This window comes from Boleophthalmus pectinirostris, unplaced genomic scaffold, assembly GCF_026225935.1.
Source record: "Boleophthalmus pectinirostris isolate CB_2022bp ecotype Guang Dong unplaced genomic scaffold, ASM2622593v1 HiC_scaffold_9, whole genome shotgun sequence".
Taxonomy (NCBI): Eukaryota; Metazoa; Chordata; class Actinopteri; order Gobiiformes; family Gobiidae; genus Boleophthalmus; species Boleophthalmus pectinirostris.
The window spans coordinates 4,178,116-4,198,167 of NW_026571541.1; the positions used below are offsets into that span (position 1 = coordinate 4,178,116).

Here is a 20,052-nt window from a genome sequence, read left to right on the forward strand (position 1 = left end):
ATAAAACTATGGAATCAATTTTGAGTCAAATAGTTCAAATAATGCTTTTAAATCATCAAGTAAAAAATGATAAATCATAATACCAAATTTAAAAAAAAAGTAAAATAAAATAAAATAGGTGGACTGGAGAATAATGACAGAAAGTTGAGGAAGGCTCTGCCAGTGACTTTGAGTGGCTCTTTGTCACAAAACAGATTCAACAAAGTGTAAGTACCAGACAAATTCGTTGTACATGTCACAGTAATTCCCACAAAACTATAGCAGGAAATGTTTACAACAGCTTCCGGGGCAGGCGCCGAGCTTAGCTGTCCGTCAAAAATTACAATAGGAATGCACCCATTGAAATCCCACCCCCCTGTCACGTTTGTGCCAAAGCTTAATGAAAAAAAGTCAAGGAGCACAAACGAGAAGAAGACTGGAATCAGAACCAAAGAAAACAGCATCAAACAAAACTGAAAAATGCGCAACAAAAGCAAAACGTTTCCAAAGAGGCAAAGCGAGATATTTTACACAAATAATTAGATTGAAATGTATTTTATGTTACTTATTTTTTTTTCAGTCTTTTTTGCTTGATGTTTTAAAAGTGTTCTTTGAACTATTTGACTCCTGAATTAATTCCGTATAAACCCCCTGTAAACAAATAGATGTAAAGTAGAGCTGTTTAACGTCATACTGTAGGACATTCAAAGAGCAGAGCAAAGACATATCCATAGAAACAAGCAGGTGACGGACCCCCAACTGAAAAGTTACACAGTGCACCTTTAATAAAACAAACAGGTACGTTTTGTAGAGAGTGAAATATAGACCTGGTCCCATGTCTGTTCACTCGCCTCAGTTGTTCAGCTTAACGCATCAGTAGAATTTGGTCACTTGAGATGGAGGGCAGTGTCCTAAACTATGGGAGAGTCAATGTTTGTGAAATAAATACATCGAAACTCATTAACCACAAATATTTATATTAATTAATATTTTCCACAAACTTGCCAAATTAATCTTATGGTTTAAAGGTCCTATATTACGTTTCCTGATCAATGTTATAATGTTTCCTGATCACAAACAGCCATGGAGTTGTGTTTTGTTTCATTCACACGTTTAACGCACAAAGCCTGCATATTTAGTTTGATAGAAAACACTTCCAACTTGTGATATATCATGTGGTAATGCAGGAAGTGCTCCCAATGTGTTTTAAAACTCACCCTTACTGGAATTGGATCATTTCATCATTGGAATTGCTCATTTCTCCTGTACTTATCAAAAGGTACAAGACCATCGCTTCATGACATCACAAGAAGAAACAGAGTATTTTGAGCTTTGGAGATTTGGACGTACGGAAGAAATGAGTGAATGACAGTGTGCGTAACATGGTTTAAAGCTCACGAGAGTCAATTTTGCAAAATATAGGACCTTTAAACCACAAATTCCTCCATAGGATTCCAGCCTGTCCTCCAGCTCAATCTGAAACTACGGCAATTCAACAATATTGTGAAATTACGTGAACGCAGCCAACCCTCTCGGCGCACGTGATTGGCAGCTCCGGAATTGAGTTGTCGTGGAGGCGAGCGAACGGAAATGGGACGGGGGCCGAGCGGCTGCGAGTGACTGTGAGAGCGGTGTGGGGCGTTACCTGCCGGGGCTGTGGAGTGGGGTTCATTGGAGGAGGGGTGGCAAACACAACAGAGGCAGGCTGCCCAGAGGGAAAGGAGGGCTGCAACAGACGGGGCAGAGATGTGAGAGGAGAGCGGGAGACGGTGGGACGGGGAGGAGAGGAAGAGACACAGGGACGGTGCACATGTGAAGAGAACAGACACACAAGAGTTTAGGCTTTTAAACGAGGAGAGTTTGTGTCCTGTTGGGAAAAGTGCGATGAATATACAAATCTGAAAAGACCCACTTTCATGTTGAGAATGTAAGAAAAGAGAGTGACAATGTACAACTAGTGATCACTCCGTTTTGTTCCATTTATGTTTTGGATTTTTTGTTGAAATGATGAAGGGGAAATATTACCAAAAATGTGTAGATATCTGTACATGTTAAAAGTACACATCACTGTAAAATGTTACAACTCTTAAACAGTTTTTAAATTCTTTATTAGACATTTTTAAATGTGCACTTTGTAAGTTTTTGGTTGAGGGTCCGTCACCTGCTTATTTCTATGGAGATGTCATTGCTCGCCTGGAATGTTCCACAGTTAAAACAGTTGTACTTTACATTTATTCTGTTACAGGTGGTTTTAGAGCTCAAAAATACCTAAAAAAACAGGGTCGCCTCTCCACAGATCTGACCTGTAACTTGGTCTGGTTTGGTCTCCATGAAGATAAAAAGATTAAATACCATACTGTGAAACATTCCAGGCAAAGGAATAGCATCACCATGGAGAAAAATATTTGACGGACCCTCCACTAGAAAAGTTACACAATGCACCTTTAAGCTAAGCTCTGGTTCCACTCGGGCAGAGATGAGAGATATCGGAAAATGGATACTTACCACAGTACACAAATTCTATTCTATTCACATATTGTCATATATTACACACAGTATAATTGCTGTGCATGGTGGTATTACACCGTATATTAAGACATAGATCACCAAACATGTTCTTGTGTTAAAACTCAAGTTAGACTGAGAACATACAGTATATAAACCCAGACTTATTGAAAAATATGGTACATATACTACTAAGTAAAAAATTACTGTATTTTCTGCACTATAGGGCACACTTAAAAGCCTTTAATTTAATCAAAAAACGAGTGCGCGCCTTATAATCCAGAGCACCTTATATATGAATTTATTGGGGTGTCTTAGTACGACTTTAGTAAACTAAAAAGCTGCACCACTTGCAGCATTCCGGCTCCCGTAGTCAGGAGCATCAGGAGTAATACATACCGTGATTCCTTTTAACTCTTTCCCCCCTGGACGCCTACTAGGAACAACCCATACATATGTTACTAGGGCTACCCATAGAGCATAATTGCATAAAAGAAAACAGACTTCTATGAGTGATTTCAGGGCAATTTTGGTTCATAATCGAGTATAAAGCCCGGATAGTTTGTTCGGATATCGCAGGACTCCATACATCATCTTAGTAAGTTTCACTCTCTGTAAGTCCGTCGCTATCGCTGTTTTCCACTTTATAATCACCCTCATCATCACTTTGAAATCTATAAAAGTCACTTTCTCTAAACTCATCCATAAAATGCGTCCGCTCCTCATTATTTCTAAAACTGTGCGCCGCAGCGCGATCTTTCCATTGCACGTGTTTCGTGTTGTGTTTTTTCCGGAAGCTACCATCACTACTTCGATTAACTTCGGAAAAAATCTGCGAAAACATATCCTTGAATCCTAATGGTCAGTCTAGTGTGGGTTGTACTGACCCCTACCTATTGCAGTCTCTGTTTAAATGTGAAAAACCGAAGCCGTTTCTAAAGGTCGTCAAATCACGTCTTTAGTGATACAGCGGAGGTGTCAAAAGTCATCATTAAGGGTACGGGGGGGGTCGTCAAATGTCCTCTTCATGGGGGAAAGAGTTAATATCAAAATGCACCTGTCAAGAGACACGCTCACTACGCCCACTTTAAACTCAAGGCTATTGTGGAGTTAAAGTGCGAAGGCGAACACACATTCGCCAAGCCAGGGAGACGGCGCCGAGCGACTTACGCCACGATCTGCCAATGGATCCGTGAACTCCTGGGCTAAGGATCAGTATCAACTGTGGTCCGAGCTTTCACAAAGACCAGAATCATCACTGAACTGCCAGGGAACAGTAACCACACTGACTCGGATAATGACGAGAGGGATGTGGGCGTGCTGGACGCCGCAATCGCCCAACTGTTTGAACTATTATGAGTTATTGTGAATACTCGAACATTTTAGAGTCTCAGACAGTATTTTTTTACACGTTACAATTGAACAAAGTTGAGAGTTATTGTGAACGTGTTAAGTAAAGTTTGACTGACTTATCTAACTGTTGTGTTTCATTTAATGCGCCTTATAGTGCAGAAAATACGGTATGTGTGAATAGCTTGACTATTTCAATTGTTTGATTTTTGTTATTATGATATTGCTTTATGAATAAAATCACTTATTATTAGAATAATAATTCTAAGTGTCGTTTGTGGCGGTGTCTTACCTGTGAGAGAGGCCGGGGGAGGGGGCAGGGTGGGGGTGGTGGGGGGTCCCGTTATAGGCTGTGGTGCTTTATTCATTTCATTGAGGTCTGCATGTGGAGGCAGACGTGGACCTTTGTACAGATCTGCAAACACACAAAACGTATGAGTAACAGCTCCAGGCGTCGTCTGCATCTGTGAACACAAACACTCACAATGACCACTTCTCAGGTCCAAGTGTTGCTAGTCTGACAAGCACTTTTTCTGAAAAACACACAAAGAAATACTGTTAGTTGTTGTTGTAGTATTTGTAGTTGTAGTTGTAGTTATAGTAGCAGTAGGAGAGGCCTGTAGTACAATATATTACAATCTAATGTCTATCTAACGTGCAGTGGGTGTGTCTCTCATTAATAACACCTGTAGCTAAATAAATGCAAGACAGGTCAGTTTAATGCCATACTCTGGACAATTTAAGCCAAAGCATTAACATCTCCATGGAGAGGGGTTGTGCACCCACTCCAGAAAAGTTCCACAGTGCACCTTTAAACACAGGAGGACAGACATTACTCAGACGTGCATGAATCACTCTAAATACAACTTTGAGAGGGTAAATGACAAGAGGAAACAATTATAACATGGATGAAAACTCTAAAACGAAGTCTGTCTCTCTCCCTCTCTGTCTCTCTCCATCTGTCTGTCTCTGTCTGTCTTTCTCTCTGTCTCTCTGTCTGTGTCTCTGTATCTCTCTCTGTCTGTGTCTCTGTCTCTCTGTCTGTCTGTCTGTCTGTTTGTCTGTCTGTCTGGTTGTCTGTCTGTCTGTTTGTCTGTCTGTCTGTTGTCTGTCTGTCTGTCTGTCTGTCTGTCTGGTTGTCGCTCTGTCTGGTTGTCGCTCTGTCTGGTTGTCGCTCTGTCTGGTTGTCGCTCTGTCTGGTTGTCGCTCTGTCTGGTTGTCGCTCTGTCTGGTCTGTCGCTCTGTCTGTCTGTCGCTCTGTCTGTCTGTCGCTCTGTCTGTCTGTCGCTCTGTCTGTCTGTCGCTCTGTCTGTCTGTCTGTCTGTCTGTCGCTGTCTGTGTCTCTGTCTGTGTCTCTGTCTGTGTCTCTGTCTGTGCCCTCTCTGTCTGTTGCCCTCTCTGTCTGTCTGTCTGTCTCTCTCTGTCTCTCTCTCTCCCTCTCTGTCTCTCTCTCTCTATCTCTCTGTTGCATCGGCCTGTCATGACTAATTCTGCAGTTCGATATATTGCTACAGAGATACAGGACGGTACATGGCAATACTGAAACTACTTGATGCCACTGACACAAGGCAGGAGCTGTATACAATAACCACACAAGTTCACTCTTCAACCCTCTGGAGCTCAAATCAGACCGGATTACAGAAAAAAAGGGATGTAACTAGGGATGGGTATGATTAGTTGACTAATCGATAATTGATCAAGAATTTAGTCGATCACTTTCATTTTGAATCGACAAACCAAATGTAGGTTGCTGTGTGTAAGGTAGGAAGAAGATGAGGCTGCGTCTGACACAAACACTGGAGTTGTCCCATGTTTGGGCTCTGGCTCCTTGGAGACACTGTACCACTCAGTGAGTGTGTTTACAGCACATCAGTGTCCCCGGTATGATCGGGTTTTATGACTATCCCGGTTTTGTCATGATGCATGTAAACGCAGTATTCCGGTTACTGCAACATAAAGTTGAGTCGTTTGCATCCAAAACACAAACACTTTTCAGTCTTTTCATCACAACAGAAGAAAGTAAAGTAAATAAAGTGCCCAACATAAATAAAGTGCCCAATATAAATAAAGTGCCCAACATAAATAAAGTGCCTAAAATAAATAAAGTGCCTAAAATAAATAAAGTGCCAACATAAATAAAGTGCCCAATATAAATAAAGTGCCCAACAGAAATAAAGTGCCTAAAATAAATAAAGTGACCGACATAAATAAAGTGTCCAACATAAATAAAGTGCCCATTAAATAAAGAGCTGCACTAAAGCTGCACATGTATGAAAACATGAACCATCTCCAACACGACACACACACAGAACAGGTTCACCATCATCATCATTATAAACATCCCTCTGTCACAGAGAGAACACTCATATTCCACTGAGTCGTGTCCTTTAGTCCAACACAAGCTGAACCACATCAGCGCACAAGGAAAGAGCTGTTTTTCTCAGCGCTTATAGTTTACGCAAATTAGGCATGCGGTTTTAAGTTTCGCTTCTATAAAATGTAAATAAAAGTGCACAAAGCTGAATTATATTATCAAACGGGCTGATGTGGCTCTAGAGTGGTGATGGTTTATATGTTGTAAAGTTGAGTTTATTTATGCAGATTAGTAATAGTAATAATAATGATGACACTTTTAATTAAAAAATGTTAGTGATTAATCAAAAATAGAAAGTTTGTTTAAGAAAATTTGATCAAATGCCCATCCATACTGTGAAACATTCTGGGCAATGCAATAACACCGGAAAGTTACACAATAGGCCTTTAAATGAATAGTTACGGTGCAGTAATAGCTAAAAATGCAGAAAGGAGGAACTACACAGACCATGATCTTCTGCTCCATTTCAGTGCAGACTTCATGAAGAAATAGCAGCTATAAAAATATTATCAGTTGTTAATGAACTTGAGCAACGTCGTGTCTGTGTTTTGAATAGTTGTATTGTGGCTTTGACTGTGATTGTCTTTGCTTATTCCGTGTTTGTGTACTGCACTTTGGCCAGCTGTTAAGTATTTAAAGAGCTTTATGTATAATACAGTTGGCATGGTATGGTATAAATATGAAACGCTCTTGTGTAGTTGTCCCGGTGTATTAAGAACACCATCAACACAGATCTTGTTTACATTGTGGCCTCATTCCAATATTGGCTTTCCACACTGATGGCTGAGGATGGTGTGCACAAAATGTCCAGTGATTTTCTCAGATGCTGTCAGCACCGTCTCGAGAGGTTAGTCTGTCTCAGTCTCTCTCTCCATCTGTCTGTTTCTTCTCTATGTCTGTGTAGATGTCACTTCTCTGTGTCTCTCTCTGTCTGTGTTTGTCTCTCGGTCTGTCACTGTGTCTGTATGTCTCTTTCTGTGTCTGTCTGTTTCTTCTCTATGTCTGTGTGTATGTCACTTCTCTCTGTCACTCTTTATCTGCCTCCCTCTCTTTGTATGTGTCTCTCTGTCTCTCTCCCTGTCTGTCTCTCTCTGTGTCCGTCTGTCTCTCTCTCTCTCTGTGTCCGTCTGTCTCTCTCTCTCTCTGTGACCGTCTGTCTCTCTCTCTCTCTGTCTTTCTCTGCGTGTCTCTGTCTCTCTCTGTGTCCGTCTGTCTCTCTCTCTCTCTGTCTCTATCCGTCTGTCTCTCTCTCTCTCTGTGTCCGTCTGTCTCTCTCTCTCTCTCTGTCTCTCTCTGTCTCTCTCTCTCTGTGTCCGTCTGTCTCTCTCTCTCTCTCTCTGTCCGTCTGTCTCTCTCTCTCTCTCTGTGTCCGTCTGTCTCTCTCTCTCTCTGTGTCTCTGTCTGTCTCTCTCTCTCTCTCTGTGTCCGTCTCTGTCTCTCTCTCTCTCTCTCTGTCTCTCTCTCTCTCTGTCTCTCTCTCTGCGTGTCTGTCTCTCTCTGTGTCCGTCTGTCTCTCTCTGTGTTTCTGTCTCTGTCTCTCTCTCTCTCTGCATCTCTCTCTCTCTGTGTCTGTCTCTTTCTCTGCGTGTCTCTCTCTCTCTCTCTCTCTGTATCCCCGTCTCTCTCTGCGTATGTCTCTCTATGTGTCCGTCTGTCTGTCTCTGTGTTTCTGTCTCTCTCTCTCTCTGTGTCCGTCTGTCTCTCCCTGTGTCCGTCTGTCTCTCCTTGTGTCTCTGCCGGTCTCTGTCTCTATATGTTTCATTCACACATGTTTGAGTAACCCTGTATTATTAGTCTGTCTACATCTCCAAAGCTCTAACTGTTCTGTTGTGATGTTGTGAAGAAGTAGTTTTCAAGTTATCAGCTACATTTTACTTTTAGTTCAGTAGAAATTGTCAATTCCAGGACTGAAATGATCCAAATGATTCTAGTGAAGGTGTATGGAGTACTATTTACCACAAGGCTGAACAGAGTGTTTTTAGTTTGAGAGAAGAAGGGTTGGGCAGTATCCAAATTTTCATACCGTGACCCCATCTCAGGATTTTACTGGGGTATACGGTATTACCGTATTACCAAAATGTTTTAGTACAACTTTGGTAAACTACGAAGCTGCACCGCTGTACAGTCTATGCGTATGACCTGCAGACTTATATTCACTTTCCATGCATTCTAAAAGTTACCCGTCCAAAAGTTGCAGTTTTACAATCGCGAAATACACATGCAGTGGAACCAGGCCCATAATCTCTGAAAAGTTAAAACACGAACCATCTCCAACGCGACACACGGACAGAACAGATTCGCCGTCAGCCGCAACATCCTCTGTCGCAGAAAAAACATATTCCACTGAAAAAACATATTCCACTGAAGCGAGCTGTTTTTATCAGCGCTTTATAATTTATGCAAATTTGCCATGTGGTTTTAAGTTTCATTTCTGTAAAACGTAAAGAAATGTGCGCCTGAAGCCAAAATGCTTCCAAATTGCAGAAGTACTAGTATTTATTTGTGACCAACTCGCTTGCGGCCAGAATTGCCATCTTGTCTTGGTCTCCCTTATGACCGTCACGTGACAATGGAATGAAACTAATCGACCGTCATCTCCCCAAGAAACATTATAGACACTATTAGTTTTAAATTGTGAAGCATTAAATTGAAAATACAACCACACATTCATTTGTGCTGAGCAAACAAATTTAGATATCAATAAATTATAATATTATAATAGGTTCTTATGTGGTGCAGATTTCTTTTTAATGACGGTAATGAAACTGATACCGTTGCTATTTTTTGATACCGTGGTATACTGTAATAAAGTATTACAGCCCAACCCTAAACTCAGGCTAAATCTGCAGCATGTTTGTGTGTTAATCATGTGTGAATGAAACAAAGCACAACTCCAATTGTGTTTGTGATGAGGAAAGAACATTAAAACAAAGAACAAAAAAATTGCATAATATGGGAACTTTAAGGCTTTGTCTCTAAAAATTCCAGTTGGATATTCTTCCCAAATGGTGCAGGCCTAACACAGGTTATTTCCTGGTCGTACAGAGGAACAGTAATCACACTGCAGTCTCTCATTGGCCCTGCTGCAGTCGTGACACAGCTCATATTTATAGCAGGAGACGTGGGCCTGACACAGACCTGGTCCAGCCTTTTCCCTCTGACCCAAAGAGCAGCCACAGCACTGCCTCAAAAGCCCTGAGTCACCATGAAGCAGGAAATCAGCGTCTTTTCAAACAAAACAAGTACAGCTCTGGACATGGCCGGCACGGATTAAAAGAGACTCGCATAAAGGGGGACTGGAACACAAAATGTCCTTTAAAAACTAAAGAGAAATCCTCCTAATTGACCAAAAAATGTACTTATAGGGTCAAACTACATTAACAAACAGTAAGACATATGGGAGTACATTATTAATAGGCCTAGCCAACAAACAAACCGTAAACAAGTATGTGTGTTAGTTTCAGAATAGTTTCAGTGTAGGTAGCTCCTCGTTTAGATATAAAGCAGTGTCCACCAGCGTCTGACCACAACTGAAGAAGCAGCTTGGATGAGCTGAGAAACATTTTTGTCCATAAACATTTGTCCAGTTGACAAATTGAATTTCTCCATTGCCATGGATTCTATCTGGACGACAGGAATTCTCCACATATGGGAGAAGATTTTTCAGGCCAAAGCTTAGTCCAGTTATCAAATGTATTTACAGACTATTTATACTTGTGAACCATTGTTGATTAAATTAGGACATTTGATAGTGAATGCTTGTATTAGGGCTGTGAAATTAATTACATGTTAAGCTCAAGATCAATCAAGATCATCATTTCAAGTCTGTCCAAAGGTCAAAATGCTCTGTTCCAACTTGTGACGTCACAAGGTGGTAGGGTCCAGCTACCTTTAATCTTTTGTTCAGTTGAGATTGACAATTCCAGAGCTGAAATTAGCCAAATGATTCTAGTGAACTTGAGTTTAAAAACACAGTGGAGCACTTCCTGTATACTACACGACATAGCAAGGTGAGAGCCTGTACAAGTTTTACAGGTAAAATTTCCATAAATTTTTCCCATTCAAAGACATCGCAGAGTCTAACCAGCCACATGTTACATCCATAATGCAGTCGTTCTTTTAAAGGGCCCATCTCATGCAAAATAACTCTTTTCACATTGTATCTTCTGCCCATAAACAAGCACAATTTGGGTTTTGGGGGGCGGGTGTGAAGCGCTTTCTGCTACGTCAAACGTGTCATAGGTGTAGCTGCGGTATCATCGTTGTAGCAGCTTTAGTTCGTTATCACGTGGGAGGCTGGCAGAATTACGCTGCAATTTGTTAAAAAAAACATCAAATCAATCTAAAAACCACTTCAGTGACATATCCAAGGCCCACACATCACTCTTAGAAGGTAGAAAGCTCTGAAAAGTTGATTTTGCATGAGAAAATAAAAGATTCTGTAAAATGTTTTAATAACTTAGTGGTTTATAAAGTTTGAGAAACAGACTTTATATAAATTAGAGCTCTTGTGGTCATTAGTCAGCACGGAGCTGTTTAGCCCTGAGCAAACTTTCAAACTTTTAATATAGATTTTTTTCCCCCCAGTAATTCTATGAGAAAAATGATCCAGACATGAAGGAGTCATTTAGTTTCTGAGCCGCAGGGTGAGTGGTCACTGTTGTCCTCTATACACAGGATTAGGACGTTTCAGTCATAATCCAAATAATTATTTCATCATGTGGATTGGACTGAAACAGAGCAAAGGATCATGGTCTATGTAGTTCTCTCTGATTTTAGCCGTTGCTGCTATAACAATGAAATTAAGAAAATAAACTTGTAATTTGATGTATTGTAATGACACACAGTATTATTGTGAGACATCTGACGATACAAAAACACAACATTTCGGTTATTGTGACAGCCCTAATGAACGAATCAAAACACAACTCCAGATATGTTTGAGATGAGGAAACAATATTTTAACACAGCAATGGAGCAATGGAGTAATAATACAGCGGAATAGAGTAATAAGACAGCAGTAACAGAACAGGGAGCAGGCCTATTGACAGAAGCCATTTCTGTGTGTGTGTGTGCGTGTACTGCTGCAGAAGTGCTGAGTGCACAAGCTCAGGGCTAAAACAGGGTCCTGGCCTTACAGTGTGCTCTCCCCCAATGACGTGCACCAGCCAGACCCCATTTAAACTACAATCAGGGAAGAATATGTGGACTTTAGAGCACTGTTTTAGAGACATGGAGAATAAGTCTGCTCAAATAGACTTTGCAGATGTCAGACGGAAAAGCCCTCAATACAAATCAGTTACAAATCACATACAAATCAGGTGCAGCACTAGTATAGGAGCGCTCGAGGGAATCCTGTGTTTTCCTAGTGTTTTTTTTTTTTTTTGTCACAAAAGTGGAGAAAGAGGCATCGCCAGCTAACATACAAAGAGTACGCAGGCGGACCGTTTGCTCGTATGTAACATGTAGCGAGAGTCGACCAGTATCCCCCACACTTTCCACGGCTCTGTGCACTTTGATGACCCACTCGAGTGAGAGCTGAGACCTTGTGCAAGTCTGCAGAAATGTGGGCTATCAGGTCTCTCGTTGGAGGGTGGAGTGATCTTCTGTTTACATAAATGATCTAGACTGTACAAATATAACGTGGGATGACATCTTCCTTGCCATATTTCTAAAACAAACTACTAGCTACATTCTTGAGAACCCATTACCCAAACTGCAACCTGGATCTTTCAAAATAATCTTCAACAATACTTGCCAAAATGATTATTAACTCTTCCAGACCGACGGTACTGTATACGATACCTGGGAATATGTTTTATATAACCGCACATAACTTTCCAACCATGAAAGATAAACACATACTATACTTTGTTTTCCTTTAAAAGCTAAGACTTGCAACTTATTTCCAGCATTATCCGACGTCACACACGCTGCATGATTTCGGAAAAACGAGTGTCCAATAGGAACTTTGTTTTCCGCCAAACGCATGCGCTCCATCCATTTTGATTGGGCCAAACTTTGCCAAAGAGTGTAGTGAGTCAAAATGGTTGAGCGTCTGTGTTCGTAACAATTGAAAAAGTCGCTCTAAGTGCACTTATTTCTCAAAGAAATGGCAAATTACGCATCTTCGTCTGTGTAATTGCACATCCCTTGGCATTTTTATGTGAAAGGGTTATTTCAGTCCAAACGTACAAATCCAAATGTAATTAACTCCATGGAAATGCAGGAAGTGATGTGGCTCTGTGCCCTGGACCTGACATGAACTGTTTCCATGACTGACACCAGTAAAGTAACTGACTGACTGCACTTTTTTTTTGTTTTGAGGCAAGAAGGATATTTTTAGTTTACTTACAGACTTGATATGTTGCACTTTTGAAGCTAAGGCCTTAAATTAAGCATGTTTTATGTCCAAAAAGTTGTTTTTGTATGTTTGCTGTGTGTTTTATGATTTTATTTTTTCTTTCTCACTTGTATTTCTGGTCCTATAGCTTTAATTACAGTCATATGACACAACTACAGCATGCAGATTGTGAAATAACAGATTGTACTGAAAAAAAAAGGATGTAACACTTCATTAGGGGGTAAAAGGGGGAGTTTTAATAGGAAAATTAAGAAAAAAATCCAGGCAAGGACAAACGTACAAAAATTGCTCTTGGCTCTGAAAATGTTTAAAGTAACTTAAAGTTTCAGTTGGACATGAAATTCATATTGTGCAATAAAAATCATATTCACATGATTTGACGCTAAAAGTGTAGTGTGTATCTTTTTGGATGGATGTCCCACTTTTGGTCCAAGTTGAGATGTTTCACAGTATGGCTTTAATAAATGCCTTGAGAAACACTGCATTCTAACTGGCTTGCCTTTCCACAGGTCTGACTTGTAAATTGGTTTATTGCCGAGCTGTGGAACATTCTGGGCACATGAATAAAATCTCCATGGAGACAAACGGGTGACGTACCCCTCTGCAGAAAAGTCTCCACAGCATATTTAAACTCCATACACCCTCACTAGAATCATTTGAATAATTTCAGCTCTAGAATTTCCCATCTCTACTGAAGGTAAACTATAAATGTTTAATGTAAACATAGTAATAAAGGGTTACTTAAAAATGTGGGAAAGAAACAAAACACAACTCCGGATATGTTTTTGATAAGGTACCAGAATTATAACATGTTCTTGAACGTCACAAGAGTCCATTTTGTGTGATATTGAACCTTTAAACAAGAATATCCAGTTTCTCTGCACACACTCAGCCCAAACTCAAGGGAAGGAATTCAGGCGGAAGGTTTTTCAAGACACACGGACACATATATCACGATAATTACTATAGCGACTTATTGTTCAATACATCATGAATGGAACAGTCGTTTTTACAGTCAATATTTATAGTTGATACTTTTTCTTTCTTTGTACTAACGGTAAAATATTGATTATTTTTCTGTGCTACAATGAGGTTTGAGCTCTAGAGGGATGAATTATGAACTTATATGACTCATTATACAAACTAACTGTGTAACAGGGATGGGCATTTGATGAAATTTTATTAATCAGTCGTCGAGAGAATTAACGATTGATTTTCGATTAATCATTAAGGTTTTTATATAATAAGTATCATCATTATTACTATTACTAATCTGCATAAATAAATTGAACTTTACAACATATAAACCATAAGCACTATAGAGCCACATCAGCCCGTTTGAGATTATAATGTGTTTAATGCAGCTTTGCGCAAATCTTACAGAAACCAAACTTAAAACCGCATGGCTAATTTGCATAAACTAAGCGCAGAGGAAAAAAAAAAAAAAAACACTCTTGTGAGCTGATGCACTTCAGCTTCTGTCAGACTAAAGGACACGACTCAGTGGAATATAGGTGTTCTTTCTGTGACAGAGGGATGCTGAAGGTAAATGGTCAAATTTTTCTATAGCGCTTTTCCACCTTCAAGGCACTCAAAGCGCTTTACAATAAGGAACCACTCACCCATTCACACACTGTGGGCAAGGTGGGTTAAGTGTCTTGCCCAAGGACACAACGGCAGCATTCATCTGTGGGAGCTGGAATCACACCAGCCAACCTGCGGGTCAGTGGATCTGACCGTTCAACCTGTGATGTTTTTTTTTTTTTTTATGTTGAGAGCGGGATTCGAACCGCCGACCTTCAGATCAGTGGACAAATGCTCTACCAACTGAGCTACTGCTGCCCTAAGGTAATTTCTGTGTGTGTTCTGTTTTCAAAGATCATACGTGTGCAGGTTTAGCGCAGCTCTTTATGTTGCAGTAACTGGGATACTGCATATACATGCACTATGTCGAAACTGGGACATTTAAGTGCATGTAAAAAACACTCATTAAGTTGTGTACTGATCTCCAAGGAGCCAGAGCCCAAACGTGGGACTGAGCCCACAACTTCAGTGTTTGTGTCAGACACAGCTTCATATCTATGCACAGAAACGTACATTCAGTTGTCGATTAGAAATTAACATAATCGACGAAATTCTTAATGATCAGTTATCGATTAGTCGACTAATCATGTCCATCCCTACTGTGTAAGTGCACTGTTATGGAATTATTGCAACTCATAATTTTTAAAGATATTGTACATTTTGGCTACGTTAAGACTCAAGACCCATATCTGATTTCCAAATTCCCTATGCACCCTGTATCTGATCTTTTAGCGACACAGATCCAATTTTTTTCAAATGTGACCCAGGCCACTTGGATATGTGCTCCTAAAACTGATACATATCTGATCTTTTGACATGCGACTTCAGTCTGAACGTCCAGGTCACATTCATCCCACCTACACGTCAGGCTCAGAATCTAGTCAAAAGAGGAAAAGCGAAGTTAGAAAGTTCATTCATATTTGGGGGGATTGCTGTTTTCAGGTCAAATTGGAGGGATCTTATCGGAACCAGGCGGGTTTTGAAATGATTGCCAAAGAAATGTCTGAGCGTGGCTACAGACAGTCCTGTCTCCAATGTTAATGAAAAATAAAGAGCCTGCGAGCCAAATACAAGGAGGCTAAAGACTCAAACAAACAAAGCGGATGTGAACGTGTCACCTGTCCATTTTACAAGGAACTGAATCGTGTTTTGGGAGACGAGTCCAGCGTTTAGGCGACTTCTGTAAACACTGAGCACACTCGCTGTGTCTGACGTCATCGTGTCCTCCAATGCTTATGTGGGATGCTTTTGGGGCATTTTAAGTTCACACTGGAGATCAGAAACAAGTCACATTTAACTGGAAATGTGAACGACCTCTCAAAAAATTGGACCCTGCAGTCTGAACGTAGCCTTAGAATACTTTTTATGGATCTGCATTATAGAATGGTTTCAATATTGTCGTTTTATCGTCTAGATTTACTTCAGCAATATATATCACACTTCAAAATTGGTCATTGTGACATAGGCCTACTGACATACAACTTAATGACTATATTATCACTACGGATGTAACAATAACCGAAATATTGTGGTATCGTATCGTCAAAGGTCTCACAATAATATCGAGAGCTGTCACAATATACTGAAGCACAAGTTCCTTTGCTTAAATGCATGGTTTTATAGTAGCAACAGTGTAATAAACATAGGGCACTACATATCCCATGATTCATTTCAGCACAGACAACATGAAGAAATATGTTTTTGACTTGAATTCTTGGGATTACAACAGGAATGACTGGCACAAAGTCTTGTCAAGGTATTTCAAAAGCAATAAGCATCCCATCTACAGTTCTATTTCCTTCTCAAAAATATCGCAATAATTATCATACTGATGCATATCGTGAAAATATCGTACCGTGAAATTTGGATATCGATACATCCATAATTATTACTATTACTTGCCTATCAGTAATTCATATTCAAATTTGATTATTTGTGCTTTTATTTATTTACTATGTATCAGTGCACAAACTCCAGTAGCTGCTGTATTACTAAACAATACTCTCAACCTTTAGCAAATTTTAAAGGTGCATTGTGTAACTTTTCTGGTGGAGGGCCCGTCAAACGCTTTTCTCCATGGAGATGTTATTGGTTTGCCAAGTTACAGGTCAGATCTGTGGAGTCAGAATGCCTGTTTTTCAAGGTACCATGCAGAACTCATACTGTTTATGATATTTGGTATATGAGCCTATTCAATCTATCAGGATGGGAAAAGATGGTGTACACATCAAAAAACGTTCTTGTGAGATTTTTTTATTTTTTTTCATTTAGTTTAGATCAAAAAGAGTTATGCGCTGGTTAGTAGGCAAAGTAGCCATGATAATTACGATATACTGACTTATCACTCAATACGTGAAAACTGGAAAAGTATTATTGTGTGGTCAGTATTTATCATGGGTGCATTTTCTTTGCAGGACTAGGATTTATTTATTTTTGTTATTTTCTGAATAAAATAAGATTTAAGATGTAAAATGTTGAATGAATTACTTCTCTGACTCATTACTGATACCAACTATGTACTGAGGTGATTTTCAACAATATCGTAGATTTAGAATAGTTTTATATCTCTTGAGGAGCTGTGGTTCCTAAAAAATGTGTCTTCTACAACAACAACAAATTAATAAAAAAAAAATGTTAGCCCAAAACTGCAAACAGGACAGCACAATTATTACAGTATAATTATTTCAAAATCTCACCTTGTCTCATACTCGTGGATTTAACCTCTCATGGAAATCCTGTCTCATCCCACCACTACATCTCTGCTACTGATCTCATCTCTTTATCTCTTTATTTAAGCTCTCAAAGACAATCCAACAGTATCATGTAAAGTGTAAACCTGCAGAGAAAACAGTGACTTTGTGATGTTCTAGCCGTGGTGTGAAGGGGAGCACCCATTTCGCGTCCATTCTACAAAGCAGGTCACATGGGTGCAGTCCTCCACAACAGAAAGCTGCTCAAAGTGACCAGTGCCCCATCTTAAACACACATTAGACACGGGTATCACATGCTACGGAAACTGTACGACTCCATGACATTTTTAAAAGCATCTCCGGCGTTAACACCTCCATAAATCAGGCATGTCACCGGCGTTACGCACGCCTCGAGTGTGGGTCACTTCTCTGTGACTCAGGGGCGTGTCTGACCGCGTACCCGCACACTACAGCGGCAATCACCCCTTCCGTACGTTGCGTAATCTGGTTTCAGTCCATGTTACTCACTCGGCTCGGTTAAAACTCCATCATGTAGCGGCGTAAAGCTGTGCGTCGGGTATGGATGCGGTGCTATTAGCCACGCTGCTAACTTTCCTAGGCCCGATCTGGAAGAACCACGTGGTTTCGACAGCTCTTGGCGCGATGTACAGCTCAGCTACCGGCTTCGCGCAGCAGCCACACCTCACCATTAGCACAACGTGACAGCCACACTTTCCTATAAACCAAAACTTAAATGCAACAACAACCACCGGTGCGTTAAAAGACATGAATGAAGATGTTGAGGCGCCGAGTCGTTACCAAATAGCCTCGAGCAGCCTGAAAAACGCAGCACTCCCGGATCGTCACGCGAATACTGCTTTATTACACGAATATAAACGCAGTGGAGCAATGACAATCGCGTAAAAGCACAGATACGCGTCGTAATGGCACAGATCGCGCACAAACAGATGGTTATAACATGAAATAAGCGCAGAAACAACCTGTCAGTGTTGAATCAGCATCGTGACAGTCTACGTGTCCAAGAATTTACCCAAACGTGATGCAGCACAAACACAGACAATGCACCAAAGCTCCCAGCAAAAGCACTTATTACATTATTACCTTGTTCATTACTGACAAACAAATGTAAAATAATCAAACTTTTGGGAATGCCATAAACATACCTGGAGGGTGTCAGCTGTCGTTACGCATTAGTGTGACACATTTCATTTCATCATTCCATTATTTACATGAATTACATCTAATCTTTCCTAATAGAAGGCTTAGCAGTCACCTTTGCACACTTTACTTTACTTTACACTACCCCAGAGGTTTCACATTGCTTTATCAAAGCTATCACATGGTCTTAGGGGTCAGATGATCAGTACGTAGAAATGCACAATAATATGAGTTGTCATATTGTTTTTCATGAAGAAATAGAGTTGGTAAAGCGGTCAGTGAGCAAGGCCAATGCCCTTCGACCTAGCCAGAGTAGTAGTCAAAGGAACCGTGCTAGCGACGCATATGTTTCACCCGGCGAAAACAACTCACAACAAATCACACTGTTTAAATGGATTTTAAGTGTCCCCAGCTGCTAAAGTGGCGGGGAATGTTTTTGTACAAAGCGTCACCCCGCCGATGATGACATGAGTGTTGTTTTACATAGCGAGAGTGAGTTAGCAGAGCGAGCTAGCCGAAGCAAAGAAAGAACACCCACGTCGGTATCGCTGCCCGATCTGCGGCGCTGCCTGATCTGTCTCCGACGGCGCTTTACGCTTGCGCAAGCCGGTCTGCCATGTTTAACAGCAGCAACACTTGCACAAATATTTGATCACACTTCACCCCACAATAGGGTGACCAGATTTTCAGAATAAAAAACTAGGACATTCCCGGGTTTTTGGTGGTTGCTAATAATAAAATAGTGAAACGAGTCCGTCATGAAGGAAAATTGTTATGCAGATTACATTCATGACTAACATGTGAGTCAGTATAGTCACGTTTTCTTTGTGTTTTGGTCGTTTTAAGCAGCTTTTACCCAAACAAATGACAATGTATGCCTCTCTTTACTGTTGGCAAGTATCAAATTGGTCAAAAATAGGAACATCTGGGACATTTCTTGTATAAAACTGGGACAAATCCGTGGTTTTGGATAAATCTGCTAGGACAGGGGACACAGGACTCAAAACTTGGACTGTCCCGGGTAAATAGGGACGTCTGGTCACCCTAAACCACAAGGCACACGCAGTCTTGGAGTCATTTACGGTATCTACACCAGGGGCTCCATGATTCTTGAGGCCACATTTTTTATCATCTTGCAACATCAATGCAAATAAAAGTATCTACATAGAATAAGAGACAAATGACAAAACTGACACATGCCAATGTAAATACACAGCGTGTACAACATCCCCAGCTGTTTTAACCCGCTCGGAGCTGTGTTGATCATAGATAAGGGGATGTGTGACTCAAATCGGGCAGTGACAGTTGTAGCTCAGAGTGCTAACGAGCGGCTAGCGGCTAATCCCTGAAAACACAGCAGGAACCAGTCAGCAGAAACCACGCAGAAAAGTCCATAGATTTGCTGTTTACTGTAATCTAAACATGACACAACCCCCAGGTCTAAAATCTAACGCTTTTACAGTATAACAACCTCACAAATAAACGTAAACAAATGTGTATTTTTGGAAGAATTTAGTTGAGGACCGTGGTATTACCTTTCTCTCCTTGAGTCCGCAGAGCCGGACGGACGGAAAATCTTCCCGGAAGCCGGCAGCGAGGTAATTCCGGCAAAATCCCATCACGTGAAACTGCTCCAGCGACCCACGGCTTGAATAGATCATATTTCTTTATTTACGTTAAATCATGTTGTTTAAGTGAGTCTGTATTTTCTCGCAAATTACACTCTACTACAATATTACTAATCTGTTACTAATGTGATTGACGGCGACATTGGTTTACATATTTTGCTCATTTAATTTAGCAATTTATAAAAAAATCAGTGTAATTACTTATTACCCAGTTAAAAAATAAAAATTGTAAATATTAACATTTATATAAGTCTCTATCTAACTATTTAATCTAACAATTATAAGTTACTATTAATGGTTGTGCTTTGTTCTATTCAACCCAAGTGTTAATTATTACTTACATATGTAGTTGTGCGCGATTACATATGTATTTTTATCATTAATATTTAACTTAACTAA

The 20,052-nt window shown here is 40.3% G+C and overlaps 1 protein-coding gene and 1 long non-coding RNA gene across 2 annotated transcripts in view; both read right to left on the reverse strand.

Annotated features, from left to right (window-relative positions):
• LOC110163268 (eukaryotic translation initiation factor 4 gamma 1-like) overlaps positions 1 to 1,702 on the reverse strand; it is an 85,318-nt gene extending 83,616 nt beyond the window's left edge. Inside the window, 1 exon segment of the mRNA XM_055166795.1 lies at positions 1,625 to 1,702. Within this exon segment, the coding sequence (XP_055022770.1) occupies positions 1,625 to 1,651 (27 nt within the window). The 5' untranslated portion in view covers positions 1,652 to 1,702.
• A 2,427-nt stretch (positions 1,703 to 4,129) lies between these two features.
• LOC110163267 (uncharacterized) lies at positions 4,130 to 19,696 on the reverse strand. The gene is made up of 3 exons (XR_002318858.2): positions 19,561 to 19,696; positions 4,319 to 4,367; positions 4,130 to 4,249 (listed from the first exon to the last, which is right to left on the reverse strand). It is a non-coding gene; the product is annotated as an uncharacterized LOC110163267 (long non-coding RNA).
• Between the last annotated feature and the right edge of the window lie 356 nt (positions 19,697 to 20,052).